Source organism: Lampris incognitus, chromosome 9 (genome assembly GCF_029633865.1).
Source record: "Lampris incognitus isolate fLamInc1 chromosome 9, fLamInc1.hap2, whole genome shotgun sequence".
Taxonomy (NCBI): Eukaryota; Metazoa; Chordata; class Actinopteri; order Lampriformes; family Lampridae; genus Lampris; species Lampris incognitus.
In genome coordinates, this window is record NC_079219.1 from 2,034,003 (window position 1) to 2,054,827 (window position 20,825).

Genomic DNA, 20,825 nt, shown 5'->3' on the forward strand with positions numbered 1-20,825 from the left:
GACGTGTTAACTGACGTGTTACCTGACGTTGACTGACATGTTAACTGACATGTTGACTGACGTGTTACCTGACGTGTTGACTGACATGTTGACTGACATGTTACCTGACATGTTAACTGACGTGTTACCTGACATGTTAACTGACGTGTTACCTGACGTGTTACCTGACATGTTGACTGACATGTTGACTGACATGTTACCTGACGTGTTAACTGACGTGTTACCTGACATGTTAACTGACGTGTTACCTGACATGTTGACTGACATGTTAACTGAGCTCACGCGCCCCTCGGGCAGCAAGCAGCTCGCTCGTGCCCGCGGTGTGCGGAGCGGACGCGGTTCTAACAGGGTCCACGGTCCGGCAGAGGACCGACAGGTTGCTTTAGTCAGTACCGACTCGTGTCTTACCTGCTCAAAGCTCCTAGAAACTTCCTATCGGAGGCGGCGTCCTTCCGTCATGTCACCGACACCACACCGGCGGCTCCAAAACAAACCGAACCAAACCAAACCGAACCGAAGCGAAGCGAACCAAGAGAAGAGAAGAGACACGAACCGAAATAGAAAGTGGAGCGCGCGCAGCGGCGGGCGGACTTCCCGTCCGGAGCGGCTCAGAGAAAGCTGGACGGCGCGGAAAGTCCGCCGCAGCTTAGTCCGTCCAAACACCCGTCACACACACACCCGTCACACACACACACACATCCTCTATCGACCCTCCCTCTCCGAGTCCACCTTAATCTATCCAAACGCCACACGTCCTCTATCGACCCTCCCTCTCCGAGTCCACCTTAATCTATCCAAACGCCACACATCCTCTATCGACCCTCCCTCTCCGAGTCCACCCTTCCTGTCGCCACACAGCCGCGCGCGCTGCGAGCTCACGGCGCCAACAGGTGAACTGAACTGCATCGTCACTGCGAGGAGGCGGGGCCAAGGTCTCCGCCAGACCGCCAACCTGGCGGCGTGACGTCACAGCACCAACAACCGGAAGGTCTCCGCCAGACCCTCAACCGGGCGGCGTGACGTCACAGCACCAGCAACCGGAAGGTCTCGGCCAGACCCCCAACCGGGCGGCGTGACGTCACAGCACCAACAACCGGAAGGTCTCCGCCAGACCGCCAACCTGGCGGCGTGACGTCACAGCACCAACAACCGGAAGGTCTCCGCCAGACCCCCAACCGGGCGGCGTGACGTCACAGCACCAACAAGAACAAGAAGAATAAACAACTTTAAAAAAAAGAATAAACATGTTTTAATAACTTTATTCAACAAGACAATGTACATATTACGTCAGGTACAAACAATACGAGAGATGATAACGTGAAAAAATGAAATAGCAATACATATGAGATGAATGACATTCTAAATAAGTGGAAAATTAAATAATTATAGTGACCATACAAAATAAATAGAAATCTTAAAATAAATAAATAAAATATAAAAAAGAAGAATAAACAGCTTTTCAGAGCTGCAGAGTTTCAGTCAGAACACGGAGCTGACGACCACATGTGGGAGTAAAATGTTTCTACGAGTGTGAGTTTAGAGAGTTTTACAGGTTGATTTAGATTTATTCTATGACAGAGAAACACAAACAGCCAGCTCTTGACCTTACAGAGCAGAAAGGACTCCCAGCATCCTTCCGAGGGACGCCTGGCCACCTACAATCTTGAAAGGTGGAAAAAAATTCTCTGAGGCTGTGATTCTAAGAACTGAAGGTAACTTCTGAAAACACAACATATGAGGACTGGTAACACATGGGCGGAGGGACGGACGGACAGGCGGACGGGTGGACGGACTGGTAACACATGGGCGGGCGGACGGACGGACAGGGGGACGGGTGGACGGACGGGTAACACATGGGCGGGCGGACGGACGGACAGGGGGACGGGTGGACGGACGGGTAACACATAGACGGACAGAGGCAGGCAGGCAGACAGACAGCTAGATATGGTGATACGCCATCTTTATTGGATCATAATTAACATTATTATTCTGGCTACCACTTCCTTGATTTACTGGAGCTGACCAGCACCTAACCGGTCTGTTCATCTGTTAACAGTCCCATGAATGTTTTATTGTGGTCTTGTCTGTAGCTCAGACCTGGGTAACCTGTCCATGTCCCAGCAGAAGCAGGTTTACCTTCCCACCAGCCACTACACATCACCTGACTTCACACGTTACTTCCTCTTTGGCTGGAAGTGTGTTAATCAGTTAAATTATCAGGCATTATGATTTCACTGGAAAGGACATCTGCACACTCCAAACACGCCATAGGACGGTTGTCTATTTCTGCAGTTGCCTTTTTAGTGTGCCCGTGATTTCCGCTGCACACCACGCTGCTTCATGGCGGCCTGCTGTACAGTGTAGGACCTTCTGCACACCACGCTGCTTCATGGCGGCCTGCTGTACAGTGTTGGACCTTCTGCACACCACGCTGCTTCATGGCGGCCTGCTGTACAGTGTAGGACCTTCTGCACACCACGCTGCTTCATGGCGGCCTGCTGTACAGTGTAGGACCTTCTGCACACCACGCTGCTTCATGGCGGCCTGCTGTACAGTGTAGGACCTTCTGCACACCACGCTGCTTCATGGCGGCCTGCTGTACAGTGTAGGACCTTCTGCACACCACGCTGCCTCATGGCGGTCTGCTGTACAGTGTAGGACCTTCTGCACACCACGCTGCCTCATGGCGGCCTGCTGTACAGTGTAGGACCTTCTGCACACCACGCTGCCTCATGGCGGTCTGCTGTACAGTGTAGGACCTTCTGCACACCACGCTGCCTCATGGCGGCCTGCTGTACAGTGTAGGACCTTCTGCACACCACGCTGCCTCATGGCGGCCTGCTGTACAGTGTAGGACCTTCTGCACACCACGCTGCCTCATGGCGGCCTGGTGTACAGTGTAGGACCTTCTGCACACCACGCTGCCTCATGGCGGCCTGCTGTACAGTGTAGGACCTTCAGCACACCACGCTGCGTCATGGCGGCCTGCTGTACAGTGTAGGACCTTCTGCACACCACGCTGCTTCATGGCGGCCTGCTGTACAGTGTAGGACCTTCTGCACACCACGCTGCCTCGTGGCGGCCTGCTGTACAGTGTAGGACCTTCTGCACACCACGCTGCTTCATGGCGGCCTGCTGTACAGTGTAGGACCTTCTGCACACCACGCTGCCTCATGGCGGCCTGCTGTACAGTGTAGGACCTTCAGCACACCACGCTGCCTCATGGCGGCCTGCTGTACAGTGTAGGACCTTCTGCACACCACGCTGCCTCATGGCGGCCTGCTGTACAGTGTAGGACCTTCTGCACACCACGCTGCCTCATGGCGGCCTGCTGTACAGTGTTGGACCTTCTGCACACCACGCTGCTTCATGGCGGCCTGCTGTACAGTGTAGGACCTTCTGCACACCACGCTGCTTCATGGCGGCCTGCTGTACAGTGTAGGACCTTCTGCACACCACGCTGCCTCATGGCGGCCTGCTGTACAGTGTAGGACCTTCTGCACACCACGCTGCCTCATGGCGGTCTGCTGTACAGTGTAGGACCTTCTGCACACCACGCTGCCTCATGGCGGTCTGCTGTACAGTGTTGGACCTTCTGCACACCACGCTGCTTCATGGCGGCCTGCTGTACAGTGTAGGACCTTCTGCACACCACGCTGCTTCATGGCGGCCTGCTGTACAGTGTAGGACCTTCTGCACACCACGCTGCCTCATGGCGGCCTGCTGTACAGTGTAGGACCTTCAGCACACCACGCTGCTTCATGGCGGCCTGCTGTACAGTGTAGGACCTTCTGCACACCACGCTGCTTCATGGCGGCCTGCTGTACAGTGTAGGACCTTCAGCACACCACGCTGCCTCATGGCGGCCTGCTGTACAGTGTTGGACCTTCTGCACACCACGCTGCCTCATGGCGGCCTGCTGTACAGTGTAGGACCTTCTGCACACCACGCTGCCTCATGGCGGCCTGCTGTACAGTGTAGGACCTTCAGCACACCACGCTGCTTCATGGCGGTCTGCTGTACAGTGTTGGACCTTCTGCACACCACGCTGCCTCATGGCGGTCTGCTGTACAGTGTAGGACCTTCTGCACACCACGCTGCTTCATGGCGGCCTGCTGTACAGTGTAGGACCTTCTGCACACCACGCTGCCTCATGGCGGCCTGCTGTACAGTGTAGGACCTTCTGCACACCACGCTGCCTCATGGCGGTCTGCTGTACAGTGTAGGACCTTCTGCACACCACGCTGCCTCATGGCGGCCTGCTGTACAGTGTAGGACCTTCTGCACACCACGCTGCCTCATGGCGGTCTGCTGTACAGTGTAGGACCTTCTGCACACCACGCTGCCTCATGGCGGCCTGCTGTACAGTGTTGGACCTTCTGCACACCACGCTGCCTCATGGCGGCCTGCTGTACAGTGTTGGACCTTCTGCACACCACGCTGCTTCATGGCGGCCTGCTGTACAGTGTAGGACCTTCTGCACACCACGCTGCTTCATGGCGGCCTGCTGTACAGTGTAGGACCTTCTGCACACCACGCTGCCTCATGGCGGCCTGCTGTACAGTGTAGGACCTTCAGCACACCACGCTGCTTCATGGCGGCCTGCTGTACAGTGTAGGACCTTCTGCACACCACGCTGCCTCATGGCGGCCTGCTGTACAGTGTAGGACCTTCAGCACACCACGCTGCTTCATGGCGGCCTGCTGTACAGTGTAGGACCTTCTGCACACCACGCTGCCTCATGGCGGCCTGCTGTACAGTGTAGGACCTTCAGCACACCACGCTGCCTCATGGCGGCCTGCTGTACAGTGTAGGACCTTCTGCACACCACGCTGCCTCATGGCGGTCTGCTGTACAGTGTAGGACCTTCTGCACACCACGCTGCCTCATGGCGGCCTGCTGTACAGTGTTGGACCTTCTGCACACCACGCTGCTTCATGGCGGCCTGCTGTACAGTGTAGGACCTTCTGCACACCACGCTGCTTCATGGCGGCCTGCTGTACAGTGTAGGACCTTCTGCACACCACGCTGCTTCATGGCGGCCTGCTGTACAGTGTAGGACCTTCTGCACACCACGCTGCCTCATGGCGGCCTGCTGTACAGTGTAGGACCTTCTGCACACCACGCTGCCTCATGGCGGCCTGCTGTACAGTGTAGGACCTTCAGCACACCACGCTGCCTCATGGCGGCCTGCTGTACAGTGTAGGACCTTCTGCACACCACGCTGCCTCATGGCGGTCTGCTGTACAGTGTAGGACCTTCTGCACACCACGCTGCCTCATGGCGGCCTGCTGTACAGTGTTGGACCTTCTGCACACCACGCTGCTTCATGGCGGCCTGCTGTACAGTGTAGGACCTTCTGCACACCACGCTGCTTCATGGCGGCCTGCTGTACAGTGTAGGACCTTCTGCACACCACGCTGCCTCATGGCGGCCTGCTGTACAGTGTAGGACCTTCTGCACACCACGCTGCCTCATGGCGGCCTGCTGTACAGTGTTGGACCTTCTGCACACCACGCTGCCTCATGGCGGCCTGCTGTACAGTGTAGGACCTTCTGCACACCACGCTGCTTCATGGCGGTCTGCTGTACAGTGTAGGACCTTCTGCACACCACGCTGCCTCATGGCGGCCTGCTGTACAGTGTTGGACCTTCTGCACACCACGCTGCCTCATGGCGGCCTGCTGTACAGTGTAGGACCTTCTGCACACCACGCTGCTTCATGGCGGTCTGCTGTACAGTGTTGGACCTTCTGCACACCACGCTGCCTCATGGCGGCCTGCTGTACAGTGTAGGACCTTCTGCACACCACGCTGCCTCATGGCGGCCTGCTGTACAGTGTAGGACCTTCTGCACACCACGCTGCCTCATGGCGGTCTGCTGTACAGTGTAGGACCTTCTGCACACCACGCTGCTTCATGGCGGCCTGCTGTACAGTGTTGGACCTTCTGCACACCACGCTGCTTCATGGCGGCCTGCTGTACAGTGTAGGACCTTCTGCACACCACGCTGCTTCATGGCGGCCTGCTGTACAGTGTAGGACCTTCTGCACACCACGCTGCCTCATGGCGGCCTGCTGTACAGTGTAGGACCTTCTGCACACCACGCTGCCTCATGGCGGTCTGCTGTACAGTGTTGGACCTTCTGCACACCACGCTGCTTCATGGCGGCCTGCTGTACAGTGTTGGACCTTCTGCACACCACGCTGCCTCATGGCGGCCTGCTGTACAGTGTAGGACCTTCAGCACACCACGCTGCCTCATGGCGGTCTGCTGTACAGTGTAGGACCTTCTGCACACCACGCTGCCTCATGGCGGCCTGCTGTACAGTGTAGGACCTTCTGCACACCACGCTGCCTCATGGCGGCCTGCTGTACAGTGTAGGACCTTCAGCACACCACGCTGCCTCATGGCGGCCTGCTGTACAGTGTTGGACCTTCTGCACACCACGCTGCCTCATGGCGGCCTGCTGTACAGTGTAGGACCTTCTGCACACCACGCTGCTTCATGGCGGCCTGCTGTACAGTGTTGGACCTTCTGCACACCACGCTGCTTCATGGCGGCCTGCTGTACAGTGTAGGACCTTCTGCACACCACGCTGCTTCATGGCGGCCTGCTGTACAGTGTAGGACCTTCTGCACACCACGCTGCCTCATGGCGGCCTGCTGTACAGTGTAGGACCTTCTGCACACCACGCTGCCTCATGGCGGTCTGCTGTACAGTGTAGGACCTTCTGCACACCACGCTGCCTCATGGCGGCCTGCTGTACAGTGTAGGACCTTCTGCACACCACGCTGCTTCATGGCGGCCTGCTGTACAGTGTTGGACCTTCTGCACACCACGCTGCTTCATGGCGGCCTGCTGTACAGTGTAGGACCTTCTGCACACCACGCTGCTTCATGGCGGCCTGCTGTACAGTGTAGGACCTTCTGCACACCACGCTGCTTCAGGGTCTTTCAACTCTGTCTAAGAGAATTTACTGCCCTGCCTTTGTGCAAGGCTTTCAGAATGAGCCGGCGGGGTCATGGGTGGTTCCGGTGCCATGTGGCTGTGCCGGGAGAGAATGGGGCAGAGGTTCGTGGTTGCACCGGGGTAAAATGGGCAGAGGGAGCGACTGAAAGGGTTGAACAGATGGGACCTGGACGGGGTGAATGAACAGCTGGCACGCTGGAGCAGAAGAGAATCGAGAGTAGAAGCACTTCCAGTCTGGAAAACACTGCCGCTAAAACAACACACCAGCTGGATGACCAAAATGGTCGCACTGCAGTCGTGAAAAAAACAAAAAACAAACTTTAGACCCAAGCAGCAACGTGTGTGTCCGTCAGTGTGTGTCTGTCTGACTGCTGGTCGACGGTCCCTGCACATCAGGGCTGACAGCAGCTTGGGAACCGACGTTTTCGTCATCACACACTTGATTCATCTCCCAGGGCATATGGGTCGCAGGGTTGCAGACGACACTTTGTCAGGTCCACATGCATCTTTCAGACAGTTTGTGACCTCGCAGGCCCGAAACTGTCAAGTGGCTCAACAAAGTGCGGTATGAGAAGACTTGTGATACAATACTCACACCTGGTAGCACGAGTCTAGCTGAGGACAACAACCAGTTCACACTGCCGAGCGCAAGATGTCAGCGACTGGCAGTCCAACACAAACCCGTCTTTCCCGAGCACCGTCACATGGCCGTGAGACACAAGGTGGAAGCTGGAAGATAAACGCCCCGAGAAAAGTTCCCCCGTGCTGATGCCCAGCCAGAACGCTGCATTTTCCCATCGGCGGACTTCAGTAATGGAAAGTGTGCTGACCTGTTCACCAGACAGTCAAGACCGACAAGAGACGAGCAGGAAAGGCAATCGACACCACGGATTTAGAGCTTCCGCAGCGGAAACTTGGCCCGTGACGCCGCCGAATGCAAATTGAGGAGTTTCATTTTGCTGCTGTGCAGAAAGGCCGCGGCTGGCAGCCGTCTGGGTAGCGTATACGCAAGTGTGTGTGTGTGTGTGTGTGTGTGATGCCTTGGCTAAGAGGATTCCGGAATCACTGGAAAGGCCATGTGGAAGAACTCAATTGTTTCGGTCGAGCATTCATGAATACTAAACTGAACCCTGAATGGAGCGTTTCTATCACAGGCTCACTTTTCTTTTTCTGCAGTTTCTGCTGAAGTGGTCACATAAACACTGGAGAACTGGGACATGTAATGCAATTAAGCTTTATTTAAAAAAAAATATGTACTCTTATTTGACAATAGTCATAATCACATCTTCTCAACGTAGAACTCCAGAAACCTGATTTCAAACAATGCCTGAATAACATGTCTGAATAACATGCCTGTATAAAATTCGTGAACAACATGGACTCTAATGTTGCACACGTGCTCGTCTGGTCCTGTTTACCACAGCCCAGACAGGGTAACCATTAAAAATAGATCCATGAATGGATGTTTGCAGAGGATTCTCTGACTGAGCAGTAACTAAATCACAGCTGTTAGTGAAGCAATATGATGCAGGAAAGATAAGCGCTCAAACATATGCAGTTTAAAGTGCCAACACACAATCATTACTTAGTTTTGGTCAATCCCTCTCAAACATGGCTGTTAATCTTAGGCAATACGTATGTAATTGATTGAGATTCTCAAATTCTTCCCCTTTCTTCAAACGCTCAAACTTCATGCAGCCCACAAACCAGATTAGCGGGCACCGCAATATCTGTCAGGGAAGATCAGAGAAGAAAAGGATGGTCACTGCCAAGCCACTGCATCCGTACGGACGTGAGCCACAGAGGGAAGACTGTGGAAATATTCTGGGACATCTACAAAGTGGAAATGCTGCTAAATATTTCAACAATACGTGACATTATTATGAATACACCACTGTCATGCTTATTCACATGATTATAGTGAAGTCCACCTCAGGGCCTAAGGTTTTATTTGCCAACAGAACTTGGACAGAGGAGGTATTGTCAGAGCAGATTGGCTGATACCTATCTTTGCAGGCTTGGGGAGGTTCAGACTGTTCATGATCTCCACAAACTCCTCCAGGCTCTTGGTCAAACGCGGGTTAAATTTACGTTCCTCAGCCACTGTAGACACCGTCTGCCCTGATGCACAGGAACACACACAGCTCAGCGACTCACCCGCTACAACCGTGGTGACTTATCCCGCTACAACCGTGTGACCCACTGACACCACGACGCTGCTGTCTGACATGCTGCAGGACACACTACCTGAAGACTTGCAGAGGAGCGTTTATCTGTCAAACCTGCATTTTCTAGGCTTGGATTTAGACTCGGCCTGTGTGCACTACATGATACAAAGTGCAAAGAGAGCTCAAGGAAAACATGTTTTCAAAAGAAAAAAAGAAAGAAGATATGTGGCCTTTTATCTAGCGTGACTTACAATGAGTACCCAGGGACATATTACTGCTGAACTTGTGAACTCCTGATTATTGGTAATGTTTCTCCAAGCGCTAGAACATCCCGACAGCCATATTCTGTTGAGACCGTGGCAGCAGGAGTGCCGATGCTGAGGATGATGCTCTTTTGAACTTTTTTTTTTTTGGATTTTGAGATATTTTATTGATCCCCGTGGGGAAATTCCTCCCTGCATGTAGCCCATCCTAGCTGTGCAGCTAGCAGCAGTGGGCAGCCGCCGTGCAGGGGACCAACTCCAGTTCATCTTGCCATGCCTTGCTCAGAGGCACAGACAGGAGTACTAACCCTAACATGCATGTCTTTTTTTTTCTTTTTTTTTTTGATGGTGGGGGAAACCGAAGCACCCGGAGAAAACCCATCGCAGACACGTGGAGAACATGCAGTCTCCACACAAAGGACGACCTGGGATGACCCCCAAGGTTGGACAACCCCGGGGTTTGAACCCAGGACCTTCTTGCTGTGAGGCGACAGTGCTAACCACTGGGCCACCGTGCCGCATTTGTGCCTGAATCACAGCCTGGTCCGATGCTCCAGGTGTGATGCTGGTGGTGTATGTAACATATGGAAAGATGGCTGGAGGCCATTTTGTTTTTGCCACATATCAGTGTGCATGAAGATTTCTACATTGTGTTCTCATAATTTGTCTTTCTCTTACAATGCCACACACTGCCCCCACTAATCTCACAGAATTATAATTTCATACCAGCAAACAGCAACTCACAGAGTTTTGATATGAAAACCCTCCCCTTCGGCTCTAATTCCAGTCTGAACGGTGGCCTGTCAGGACTTGAAGGCAGATGTATTTCGTCAGTATATCAGTGTTTTATCAGTGTTCTGACTGCACTATCTAGACCAGATGACACTGCTCAGAGTTGAAATGGTAACTGTGTTCACTGTACATCTGGGTTTGCTAGATGCTGCTTAGGCCACTGCTGCACTTGTGCTTCTAATGTTATTTTAATCTGCTGCTGCACTCGTGCTTCTAATGGGACGTTCACGATACTACAATTAGCCAGGGTGTGTTTAGTCAGCAGTCTGAACAGAAGAACAGATTTTCTTCACATTGCTTTTACCAGATCTTCAAAACCTACGGAAGTGGCCACGAGCCAACAGGTGTTCTGCATCCAACACCATCTGGAGTAAACGAAGCCTCCTTGCATGACAAGGTGTCTGGACATGTTGAGACACGGGGGGGGGGGGGGTGCCCGGATGTTGATGAATATGCACACAGCAGCCATGCTCATGTCAGGCCGAGTGCTGATGCAGACTGATGTGACCTCACCTCATAAAAAGCCACATTGGTAGGGGAGCTCTTGGAATGAAGTCTGATAAAAGCCGTGTTCAAGCACGTGGTGCCAGACAGCTTGTTGACCAGCCAACAACATTTACAGTACAAGCACACGGTAAAAACCAACCCATATGTGTGACCAACTTTGAAAAGAGGGAATGTGGGAAATACGAGCCAAACACAATCTGTCCAGCCAACCTCGGTAGTCGTGTGCTGGGTAGACGAGGCACGTGCCAGGCAGCGTGAAGATCTGCTGGTGCACCGACGCGTGCAGCCTTCTGGGGCAACCTGCAACAGACGCCGCCAGTTGGGCCGACGTTGAACAAAGGTTAAGAAGGGGCAACACTGCCACCCCGTGACCATCTAGCGGCATTACAAACACAAACTAAAGCCTGCGGCTGTGTGTACCTTGCTGGAAATCCGTCCGGCCACAGCCTCGGATGAGCAGCGCGTCCCCCGTGAACGCCATGCTCTGGTCGCCCGTCACCAGCGTCAGACACCCGTCGGTGTGTCCCGGGGTCTCTCTCACCACCAGGTGCTGGACAGCAAGGTCAGGTGGAGAACAAAGCCAGAGAAATCTGATATACTGGAAACGGCGTTTTCAACCAATGACATGAACGCACATCAAAACCAAAACAGAACAGAAAAAGCAGGACAGAAGACCGTTTTTTCTTGGCCACTTGTCACTCCAGCACACATTCATGTAAACTAGTGCAACCATCACACGACCTCTCACCCATGTACACAGCACTGACATGCGCCCCAACTTGTCCCCATGTGTACTCATGCTTCCACCCGTCCATCATCCAAACCGCTCATCCTGCTCTCAGGGTGGCGGGGTGCTGGAGCCTAGCCCAGCAGTCACTGGGCGGCAGGCGGGGACACACCCTGGACAGGCCGCCACAGGGCCGCCACAGGGCCGCCACAGGGCCGCCACAGGGCCGTCACAGGGCCGTCACAGGGCCGTCACAGGGCCGTCACAGGGCCGCCACAGGGCCGCCACAGGGCCGTCACAGGGCCGCCACAGGGCCCACACACACACACACACACACACACACACACATATTCACACCTGGGGACAGTTTAGTACGGCGAGTCGCCTGACCTCCATGTCTTTGGACTGTGGGAGGAAACCGGAGCCCCCGGAGGAAACCCACCCACACATGGGGAGAACATGCAAACTCCACACAGACGACCACCCCCAAGGTTGGACTACCCCGGAGCTCGAACCCTGGACCTTCTTGCTGAGGTGACCGTGCTAACCACTGTGCCACCATGCCACCCAAAAAAGCTATTTTTATTTATATATATATATATATATATATATATATATATATATATATATATATATATAGAGAGAGAGAGAGAGAGAGAGAGAGAGAGAGAGAGAGAGAGAGAGAGAGAGAGAGAGAGAGAGAGAGAGAGAGAGAGAGTGAGAGAGAGCGAGAGAGAGAGAGAGAGCAAGAGAGAGTGAGAGAGAGAGAGAGAGAGAGAGAGAGCAAGAGAGAGAGAGAGAGAGAGAGAGAGAGAGAGAGAGCGAGAGAGCGAGAGAGAGCAAGAGAGAGAGAGAGAGCAAGAGAGAGAGAGAGCGAGAGAGAGAGAGAGAGAGAGAGAGAGAGAGAGAGAGAGAGAGAGAGAGAGAGAGAGAGAGAGAGAGAGAGAGAGAGAGAGAGAGAGAGAGCGAGAGAGCAGAGAGAGAGAGAGAGAGAGAGAGAGAGAGAGAGAGAGAGAGAGCGAGAGAGAGAGAGCGAGAGAGCAGAGAGAGAGAGAGAGAGAGAGAGAGAGAGAGAGAGAGAGAGAGAGAGAGAGAGAGAGAGAGAGCGAGCTCCACAGGGCTTGATGACACTGCCAGATTTCAGAACGTGCCACCTTCATACAGATCTTAACGACTAGCGGCGGCGTCCATTGATTGTAGGTTTGGCGGTTCATGTGAAATGGTTCCTCCTTACATGTCTTCCAAAGGTGATCCTGTCTCCCTCGGAGAGGAGGACGTCAGCTCGGGCCCCGCTGTGCTTGGAGATGGCACTTTCCAACCCAAGCAGTCTCTGCTTCAGCAGCCCCGTGCCCGTGATGTGGTCGGCATGGCAGTGGGTGTTCACTGTCAGGAAGAGAAGTACACACGTTACCCAACAGGAGCGCTGTGGTGGAAATACATTAAGACAAACTGCGTACCATGACCGTACGTCATCGCCTCAACCACCGAACAGCTCACGGTCTGCCTTTGCCCACTTGGTGGCACCTCCTGCGTGTCTCTGTCCTGGAAGACACATCCCTCCTCCCATGTCCTCCTTGAGGTTTCCCCCGTTTTTTCCCCTAACAGGGTTATTTCCAGGGAGTTGGTCCTAATCCAGACGGCGTGCTGGAGGACGTGTACGGTCTCTAAACTAGTCCTGACTGTGTGACTAGACGTCCCCCTGAGACGGACGGGAACTGTGATTCAGGGCTCCATAAATAAAGTTGAACTGTTCTGGGTTTGAGGTTAACAACTGTCCTACAGCTTTTTACACGAGATCATCGGTAAAGGAGCTACGTGTGTCCTCCATCTTGTGTGGTAAAGTAGCGCCACCAGGAGGCTGACCTGGTATAACTTGTTGTGATTATGATAAAACAGCTGTGCTTGATGTCAGAGGTGCTTGGTGTGTATCATGACTGCTCCTATTAGGCGCCGCCGCTTACAGGACATTTCCATGAAGAAGACGGGGTAAGAAGCTCCTCCTGCACAGGGCAGACCCACAATAACACACTCCTCCTTCACAAGGCAGACCCACAACAACACACTCTCCTCCTGCACAAGGCAGACCCACAACAACACACTCCTCCTGCACAAGGCAGACCCACAACAACACACGCTCCTCCTGCACAGGGCAGACCCACAACAACACACTCTCCTCCTGCACAAGGCAGACCCACAACAACACACGCTCCTCCTGCACCGGGCAGACCCACAACAACACACTCTCCTCCTGCACAAGGCAGACCCACAACAACACACTCTCCTCCTGCACAAGGCAGACCCACAACAACACACTCTCCTCCTGCACAAGGCAGACCCACAATAACACACGCTCCTCCTGCACCGGGCAGACCCACAACAACACACGCTCCTCCTGCACAGGGCAGACCCACAACAACACACTCTCCTCCTGCACAGGGCAGACCCACAACAACACACTCTCCTCCTGCACAAGGCGGACCCACAACAACACACGCTCCTCCTGCACAGGGCAGACCCACAACAACACACTCTCCTCCTGCACAAGGCAGACCCACAACAACACACGCTCCTCCTGCACCGGGCAGACCCACAACAACACACTCTCCTCCTGCACAAGGCAGACCCACAACACACACTCCTCCTTCACAAGGCAGACCCACAATAACACACGCTCCTCCTGCACAGGGCAGACCCACAACACACACTCCTCCTTCACAAGGCAGACCCACAACACACGCTCCTCCTGCACAGGGCAGACCCACAACACACTCTCCTCCTTCACAAGGCAGACCCACAACAACACACTCTCCTCCTGCACAAGGCAGACCCACAATAACACACGCTCCTCCTGCACAAGGCAGACCCACAATAACACACGCTCCTCCTGCACAGGGCAGACCCACAACAACACACGCTCCTCCTGCACAAGGCAGACCCACAATAACACACGCTCCTCCTGCACAAGGCAGACCCACAATAACACACGCTCCTCCTGCACCGGGCAGACCCACAACAACACACTCTCCTCCTTCACAAGGCAGACCCACAATAACACACGCTCCTCCTGCACAGGGCAGACCCACAACACACACTCCTCCTTCACAAGGCAGACCCACAACAACACACTCTCCTCCTGCACAAGGCAGACCCACAATAACACACGCTCCTCCTGCACAAGGCAGACCCACAATAACACACGCTCCTCCTGCACAGGGCAGACCCACAACAACACACGCTCCTCCTGCACAAGGCAGACCCACAACAACACACGCTCCTCCTGCACAAGGCAGACCCACAATAACACACGCTCCTCCTGCACCAGGCAGACCCACAATAACACACGCTCCTCCTGCACAGGGCAGACCCACAACCCACACTCCTCCTTCACAAGGCAGACCCACAACAACACACGCTCCTCCTGCACAGGGCAGACCCACAACAACACACTCTCCTCCTGCACAAGGCAGACCCACAACAACACACGCTCCTCCTGCACCGGGCAGACCCACAACAACACACTCTCCTCCTGCACAAGGCAGACCCACAACACACACTCCTCCTTCACAAGGCAGACCCACAATAACACACGCTCCTCCTGCACAGGGCAGACCCACAACACACACTCCTCCTTCACAAGGCAGACCCACAACACACGCTCCTCCTGCACAGGGCAGACCCACAACACACACTCCTCCTTCACAAGGCAGACCCACAACAACACACTCTCCTCCTGCACAAGGCAGACCCACAATAACACACGCTCCTCCTGCACAAGGCAGACCCACAATAACACACGCTCCTCCTGCACAGGGCAGACCCACAACAACACACGCTCCTCCTGCACAAGGCAGACCCACAATAACACACGCTCCTCCTGCACAAGGCAGACCCACAATAACACACGCTCCTCCTGCACCGGGCAGACCCACAACAACACACTCTCCTCCTGCACAAGGCAGACCCACAATAACACACGCTCCTCCTGCACAGGGCAGACCCACAACAACACACTCTCCTCCTGCACAAGGCAGACCCACAACAACACACGCTCCTCCTGCACCGGGCAGACCCACAACAACACACACTCCTCCTGCACAGGGCAGACCTACAACACACACTCCTCCTTCACAAGGCAGACCCACAACAACACACACTCCTCCTGCACAGGGCAGACCTACAACACACACTCCTCCTTCACAAGGCAGACCCACAACAACACACACTCCTCCTGCACAGGGCAGACCTACAACACACACTCCTCCTGCACAGGGCAGACCCACAACACACACTCCTCCTTCACAAGGCAGACCCACAACAACACACACTCCTCCTGCACAGGGCAGACCCACAATAACACACGCTCCTCCTGCACAAGGCAGACCCACAACAACACACGCTCCTCCTGCACAGGGCAGACCCACAATAACACAAAACAACACTGCTGCATGACAGCGCCTACATGTGCTGGACTGCAGTATGTGTGTTAGAGGTGTAGTAGCTGTAGTATGTGTGTGTGTGTGTGTTAGAAGTGTAGCATGTGTGTGTGTGTGTGTGTTAGAAGTGTAGCATGTGTGTGTGTGTGTTAGAAGTTTAGTATGTGTGTGTGTGTTAGAAGTGTAGTATGTGTGTGTGTGTTAGAAGTGTAGTATGTGTGTGTGTGTGTGTTAGAAGTGTAGTATGTGTGTGTGTGTTAGAAGTGTAGTATGTGTGTGTGTGTGTGTGTTAGAAGTGTAGTATGTGTGTGTGTGTGTGTGTGTGTGTGTGTGTGTGTGTTAGAAGTGTAGTAGCTGTCAGCAAATGGAAGATTGACAGGCAGATTGTGACGTAGGGCCGCCACAGCTTTGTAAAAGTTAGTTGCATGTTTGGGTTAAACCAACCTGGAGGTCAGCGGGTTAAACCAACCTGGAGGTCAGCGGGTTAAACCAACCTGGAGGTCAGTGGGTTAAACCAACCTGGAGGTCAGCGGGTTAAACCAACCTTGAAGTCAGCGGGTTAAACCAACCTGGAGGTCAGCGGGTTAAACCAACCCTAAGGTCAGCGGGTTAAACCAACCTTGAAGTGAGCGGGTTAAACCAACCTGGAGGTAAGCGGGTTAAACCAACCTGGAGGTCAGCGGGTTAAACCAACCTTGAGGTCAGCGGGTTAAACCAACCTTGAAGTCAGCGGGTTAAACCAACCTTGAAGTCAGCGGGTTAAACCAACCTGGAGGTCAGCGGGTTAAACCAACCTGGAGGTCAGCGGGTTAAACCAACCTTGAGGTCAGCGGGTTAAACCAACCTGGAGGTCAGCGGGTTAAACCAACCTTGAAGTCAGCGGGTTAAACCAACCTTGAAGTCAGCGGGTTAAACCAACCTGGAGGTCAGCGGGTTAAACCAACCTTAAGGTCAGCGGGTTAAACCAACCTTGAAGTCAGCGGGTTAAACCAACCTGGAGGTCAGCGGGTTAAACCAACCTGGAGGTCAGCGGGTTAAACCAACCTTGAGGTCAGCGGGTTAAACCAACCTTGAGGTCAGCGGGTTAAACCAACCTTGAAGTCAGCGGGTTAAACCAACCTGGAGGTCAGCGGGTTAAACCAACCTGGAGGTCAGCGGGTTAAACCAACCTTGAAGTCAGCGGGTTAAACCAACCTGGAGGTCAGCGGGTTAAACCAACCTGGAGGTCAGCTGTTAGTCGCACAGTAAACGGCAGATTGTGTGTTGTGTACATACTCAGCTCAGTAGTCACCGTGAGGCTTCCAGTCGACTGACGTGGGAAGTAGTGCGTTATCGTGCCGGGTTAGGGTCAACACTTTGAGCGGTTGTTGTAAAGGTGTGTAATGACAATAAAACCACACCTGTCAACAGATGTGAAATGTGAGTTTCTTTCTGAGACATGAAGTCAGTTACCAGCCAGTTTCAGATGGACTCCCAGTTCATGTATGAGAGTCAGATCCCTGTCGACCGTCTCCAGCACAGGGTCGATGAGCACAGCCTCCCCGGTGTGGCGGTCGGCCAGCAGGTAGGTGTAGGTGCTGCTGACAGACTCAAACAGCTGCACACAGGAAGGTGGGAAGGCATGAAAGGGAGTCAGTGTTAGGTAAGACGGTGATAATGAGGTAATCCATATGTCCTATCTAAGATAAGATGTAGGCGAGGTTTGTTTGTCTGTGAGTCAGAGAGATTAAGGGAGAGAGTTAACTATCAGCTTGGGTGCCTTGTTTCTAAAAAGCAAAATGTGACAAAGGTCGGTGGCATTGCTCTGTAGAACGATGACGCTCCATTTTGTATTACGCATATTTAATCAAATTCCATGATTCTGGAAATCCTTACAAGCAGATATATTGATCTATCTGTGTCAGCACAAGCCCATCTCTGTCTTTTCTATCTACTCACACTACCCAGCTTCACTGGTGACAACTGGCTGGGATGCCACGACTCTTACCGCTATGGAAGGAGCCACACTGTTTATCATAACAACAACAACAACAACAACAAGCTTTATACTGCACTTTCCACACATTAGAAGGAAGAACACTGAACTATCGCAGGCAGAAAAAAGAGGTACAATAAAAAGGCATGTCAAAAGTATTTGAAGAATGAATGAACAGGAGAACCAGACAAAGGAAAACAAGAGCATCGAGGACAATAAAAGCTCCATATTACAACCAAGACACAGAACTTCAGTAAAGTCAAGGAACAAAGCTCCTCCACAGTAACGTCTTCACACTAGTGGTACACACAGAAGGCTCACAGCAGCTTCCACACCTTCCACACCTTCTACACCTTCCACACCTTCTACACCTTCCACCCACCGCAAATGTGACTGACTGCTGCAGCTGCAACGCGTTTTGTGTGTTTTTGTTTTGTTTGTCTCGTCTGTTTTGTGGCTGGTAGGAAATAAAGAATAGAGAGCACCTGTCTGAACAGCGGCGGAGCGCACATGGCCGTGCTGCTGCTGCTGCTGCTGCGGCTGCTGCTGCTGCTGCAGTAGGGTCTTCCTGCAGCGGGGACGGGCTGCAGACTGGTGCCTCCTCCCGTGCAGACGGCTCCGCTGCCGGCTGCACGGCTACTCCAGCCCCCGGCCTCGGCTCGGAGGCTCGGCGGCAAGGCCGACGTCCGTAAGACCGGGATCACTCTGCTCACCAGCCAACACATGCGTCTCATTCTCTGCAGGGGGAGAGGAGAGTCCGCAGCTGACCGACACAGGCTGGCTTCAAGTACGCCTCAAATACACCTCAAGTACGCCTCAAATACGCCTCAAATACGCCTCAAGTACACGTCGGTATGCCGACCTACCCAGCGGCAGTTTAAACTCCACCGGCAGACGGGTCATGTAGACGCCACACCGCTGTACTGCAACGCTCCAGCAGCTGCGACGCGTTAACATAAAACGTTAGGATACAACGTTAAGTCTGTGCGATACGGAAGTGACACGACACCTGGCCTGGCGGTGGCCTGGCCTGGCGGTGGCCTGGCCTGGCGGTGGCCTGGCCTGGCGGTGGCCTGGCCTGGCGGTGGCCTGGCCTGGCGGTGGCCTGGCCTGGCGGTGGCCTGGCCTGGCTTTAATGGAAGTGGTCGGCGGGGCTCCCTGCAGGCAGCGCTCTCAGCTCGGATGAAGTGCGGGGGGAAGCGCCACATCGTCATGTGACCCTCCTGCGCCACCGGCTGCTCTGGCGCCGTGGCGTGCTGCTGGTGTCAGCGGCTCCGCTCGCCCGGGTCCGGCCTTCTCCGCCCCGCGGCTTAAACCCTCCTGCGGCCGCTAGAGCAAACACGGGAGACCGCCCAAAACGGACTACGATGGTCCTGAAAGCACAGAACGCACTACCTCACCACCGGCACTAGATGGCGACGCCGAGACGCCCACGTCCCAGATCATTACGCCGACGCAAGACGAGCGGGATTTCCCTGCTACCTAAACGGCGCATGGGCGGTGCCTATGAGCGCCGGTCTCCAGGCTCTGCGCTCCGTCAGGACTAACAGCCTCACCGAGGACGCTGGCGCGCCGCGCCGCGCCGCGCCGCGCCGCTCGTTAGCCTGGATGCTCACACTGACGCTTTGCTGCTCTTCCTTTCTTTACTCATTTTGCTTCCGCCCATTTCTGGACACTTGGTAGCTCCTTCATACTTTTAGCTACTGAAGCCATTCAGGTATCAAAATGTTCATCTCTTTAAGCCCATTAAGGCTCACATTTCTGTTTTTTGAAATCTTTTATACTTTTAGACTTATTAAGCTTTTTCTGCTTTTTCAAAACAATGGAAGTCTATGGGGAAAGGTTGAAACCCTCGTCACCTTTGAACCGTATCTCCTCCTCCATTGTTTGAGCTAGAAACCCCACTGAAAGCTTAAACAGTTCAGGACATTCAGCTCTTTCGGAATCCTATTCAGATTTTACAAATATTTTATAGTTTTTGAACAATTCGGCTCTAAATTTAGCAATTCTGCCATACACTTTGCCTGTTAGAATGTTCAGTCCGATTGTGACGTCACATATCAATTTGAAACTCAACTGCCAGGCTAATTAGTGTGAATGCTGGGCATTCACACTATTGCTTTGCAGTGCTTTATTAGTGGCACCACTTCCACCTTTTCATCCTTTAAACTACAGAAACCATTCAACAATCAAACTATTTATGTATTTAGCACATTATGGCAAATCTTTCAGCTTTTTATACCTTTAAAACTTTTAAAATATTCAGCCATTTCCCATTTCGGTTTCCGGGTAATTCAGGTAGGCTAGTGACTTCCTGACTTTTCCTATTTATCCATTTTCAGCAACGCTTTCGCCATGTCTTTCAGCAGCTCAGCATTCACACGCCTTTTCTGTGGGAAAGCATTTCTCTAGCGTTAGTATGTCTGTTAGGAAACTACTGACACCAAAATTAACATGTTGACAACTATAATACTATTTTTAAACATTTAAACGTCAGAGAGGCATGGTCGAGTTTGAATAGCAAAGCAGAAAAAGTGAAACTGTGACCTGAAAAACAAAACGGAAAACACATACTGCTAGTCTAACAAGCGCAACAAGGCCTATGCAACGTGACATGTTCCTTTCTATCTGTTCGTACATTTTACTGTATTCTTTTTATTCTTTTTTGTGCTGAGGTTGTTGTACCGTTCTGTTTATATCTTTTTTGAAAACTTAATAAAAACTTAAGTGAGAAAAAAAATATTGAAACAGTCCCAAACAACTTCAAACCCACTAGAACGGCCATGCATGGGCGGTCATGCCCACGGTTTCCAAACTAGATTCTGTCAAGATAAACACCCAGTTGAGATATTAATGCATTATATGTGTTAGTATGTCCGTTTTCTGTCATTCATATTTTTTATCTATTTTTTTTCAAAACACCAACATTACCGTACAAACAAAACAAAAGCAAAAAAAACAGATGCAAGCTTAGCAGCACAGCATGATAG

At 53.0% G+C, this 20,825-nt stretch overlaps 2 protein-coding genes across 5 annotated transcripts in view; both read right to left on the bottom strand.

The window, feature by feature from the left end:
- Positions 1–797, bottom strand: part of LOC130118040 (pleckstrin homology-like domain family B member 3) — an 81,920-nt gene extending 81,123 nt beyond the window's left edge. The window contains exon 1 of one of the 2 annotated variants that reach the window (XM_056286340.1): positions 409–797. The gene's annotated coding sequence lies outside the window, so the exon portion shown is untranslated. The remainder of the gene's footprint in view (positions 1–408) is intronic. The other variant, XM_056286341.1, reaches the window with a different exon arrangement.
- Positions 798–8,201: 7,404 nt separating this feature from the next.
- ethe1 (ETHE1 persulfide dioxygenase) lies at positions 8,202–18,864 on the bottom strand. Of its 3 annotated transcripts, none has more exons than XM_056286210.1 (8): positions 18,702–18,864; positions 18,321–18,572; positions 17,313–17,457; positions 12,662–12,810; positions 11,121–11,250; positions 10,911–11,000; positions 8,975–9,091; positions 8,203–8,700 (listed from the first exon to the last, which is right to left on the bottom strand). In XM_056286210.1, the coding sequence occupies exons 2-8, from the start codon at positions 18,567–18,569 to the stop codon at positions 8,654–8,656; spliced, it is 927 nt and encodes a 308-aa protein (XP_056142185.1). In that variant the 5' UTR covers positions 18,570–18,572; positions 18,702–18,864; the 3' UTR covers positions 8,203–8,653. The 3 variants fall into 3 exon arrangements, with proteins under 3 accessions (XP_056142186.1, XP_056142185.1, XP_056142184.1); XM_056286209.1 differs by having other exon boundaries at positions 18,321–18,650; positions 18,684–18,864; XM_056286211.1 differs by lacking the exon at positions 8,975–9,091 and having other exon boundaries at positions 8,202–8,700; positions 18,321–18,650; positions 18,684–18,864.
- Positions 18,865–20,825: the final 1,961 nt, after the last annotated feature.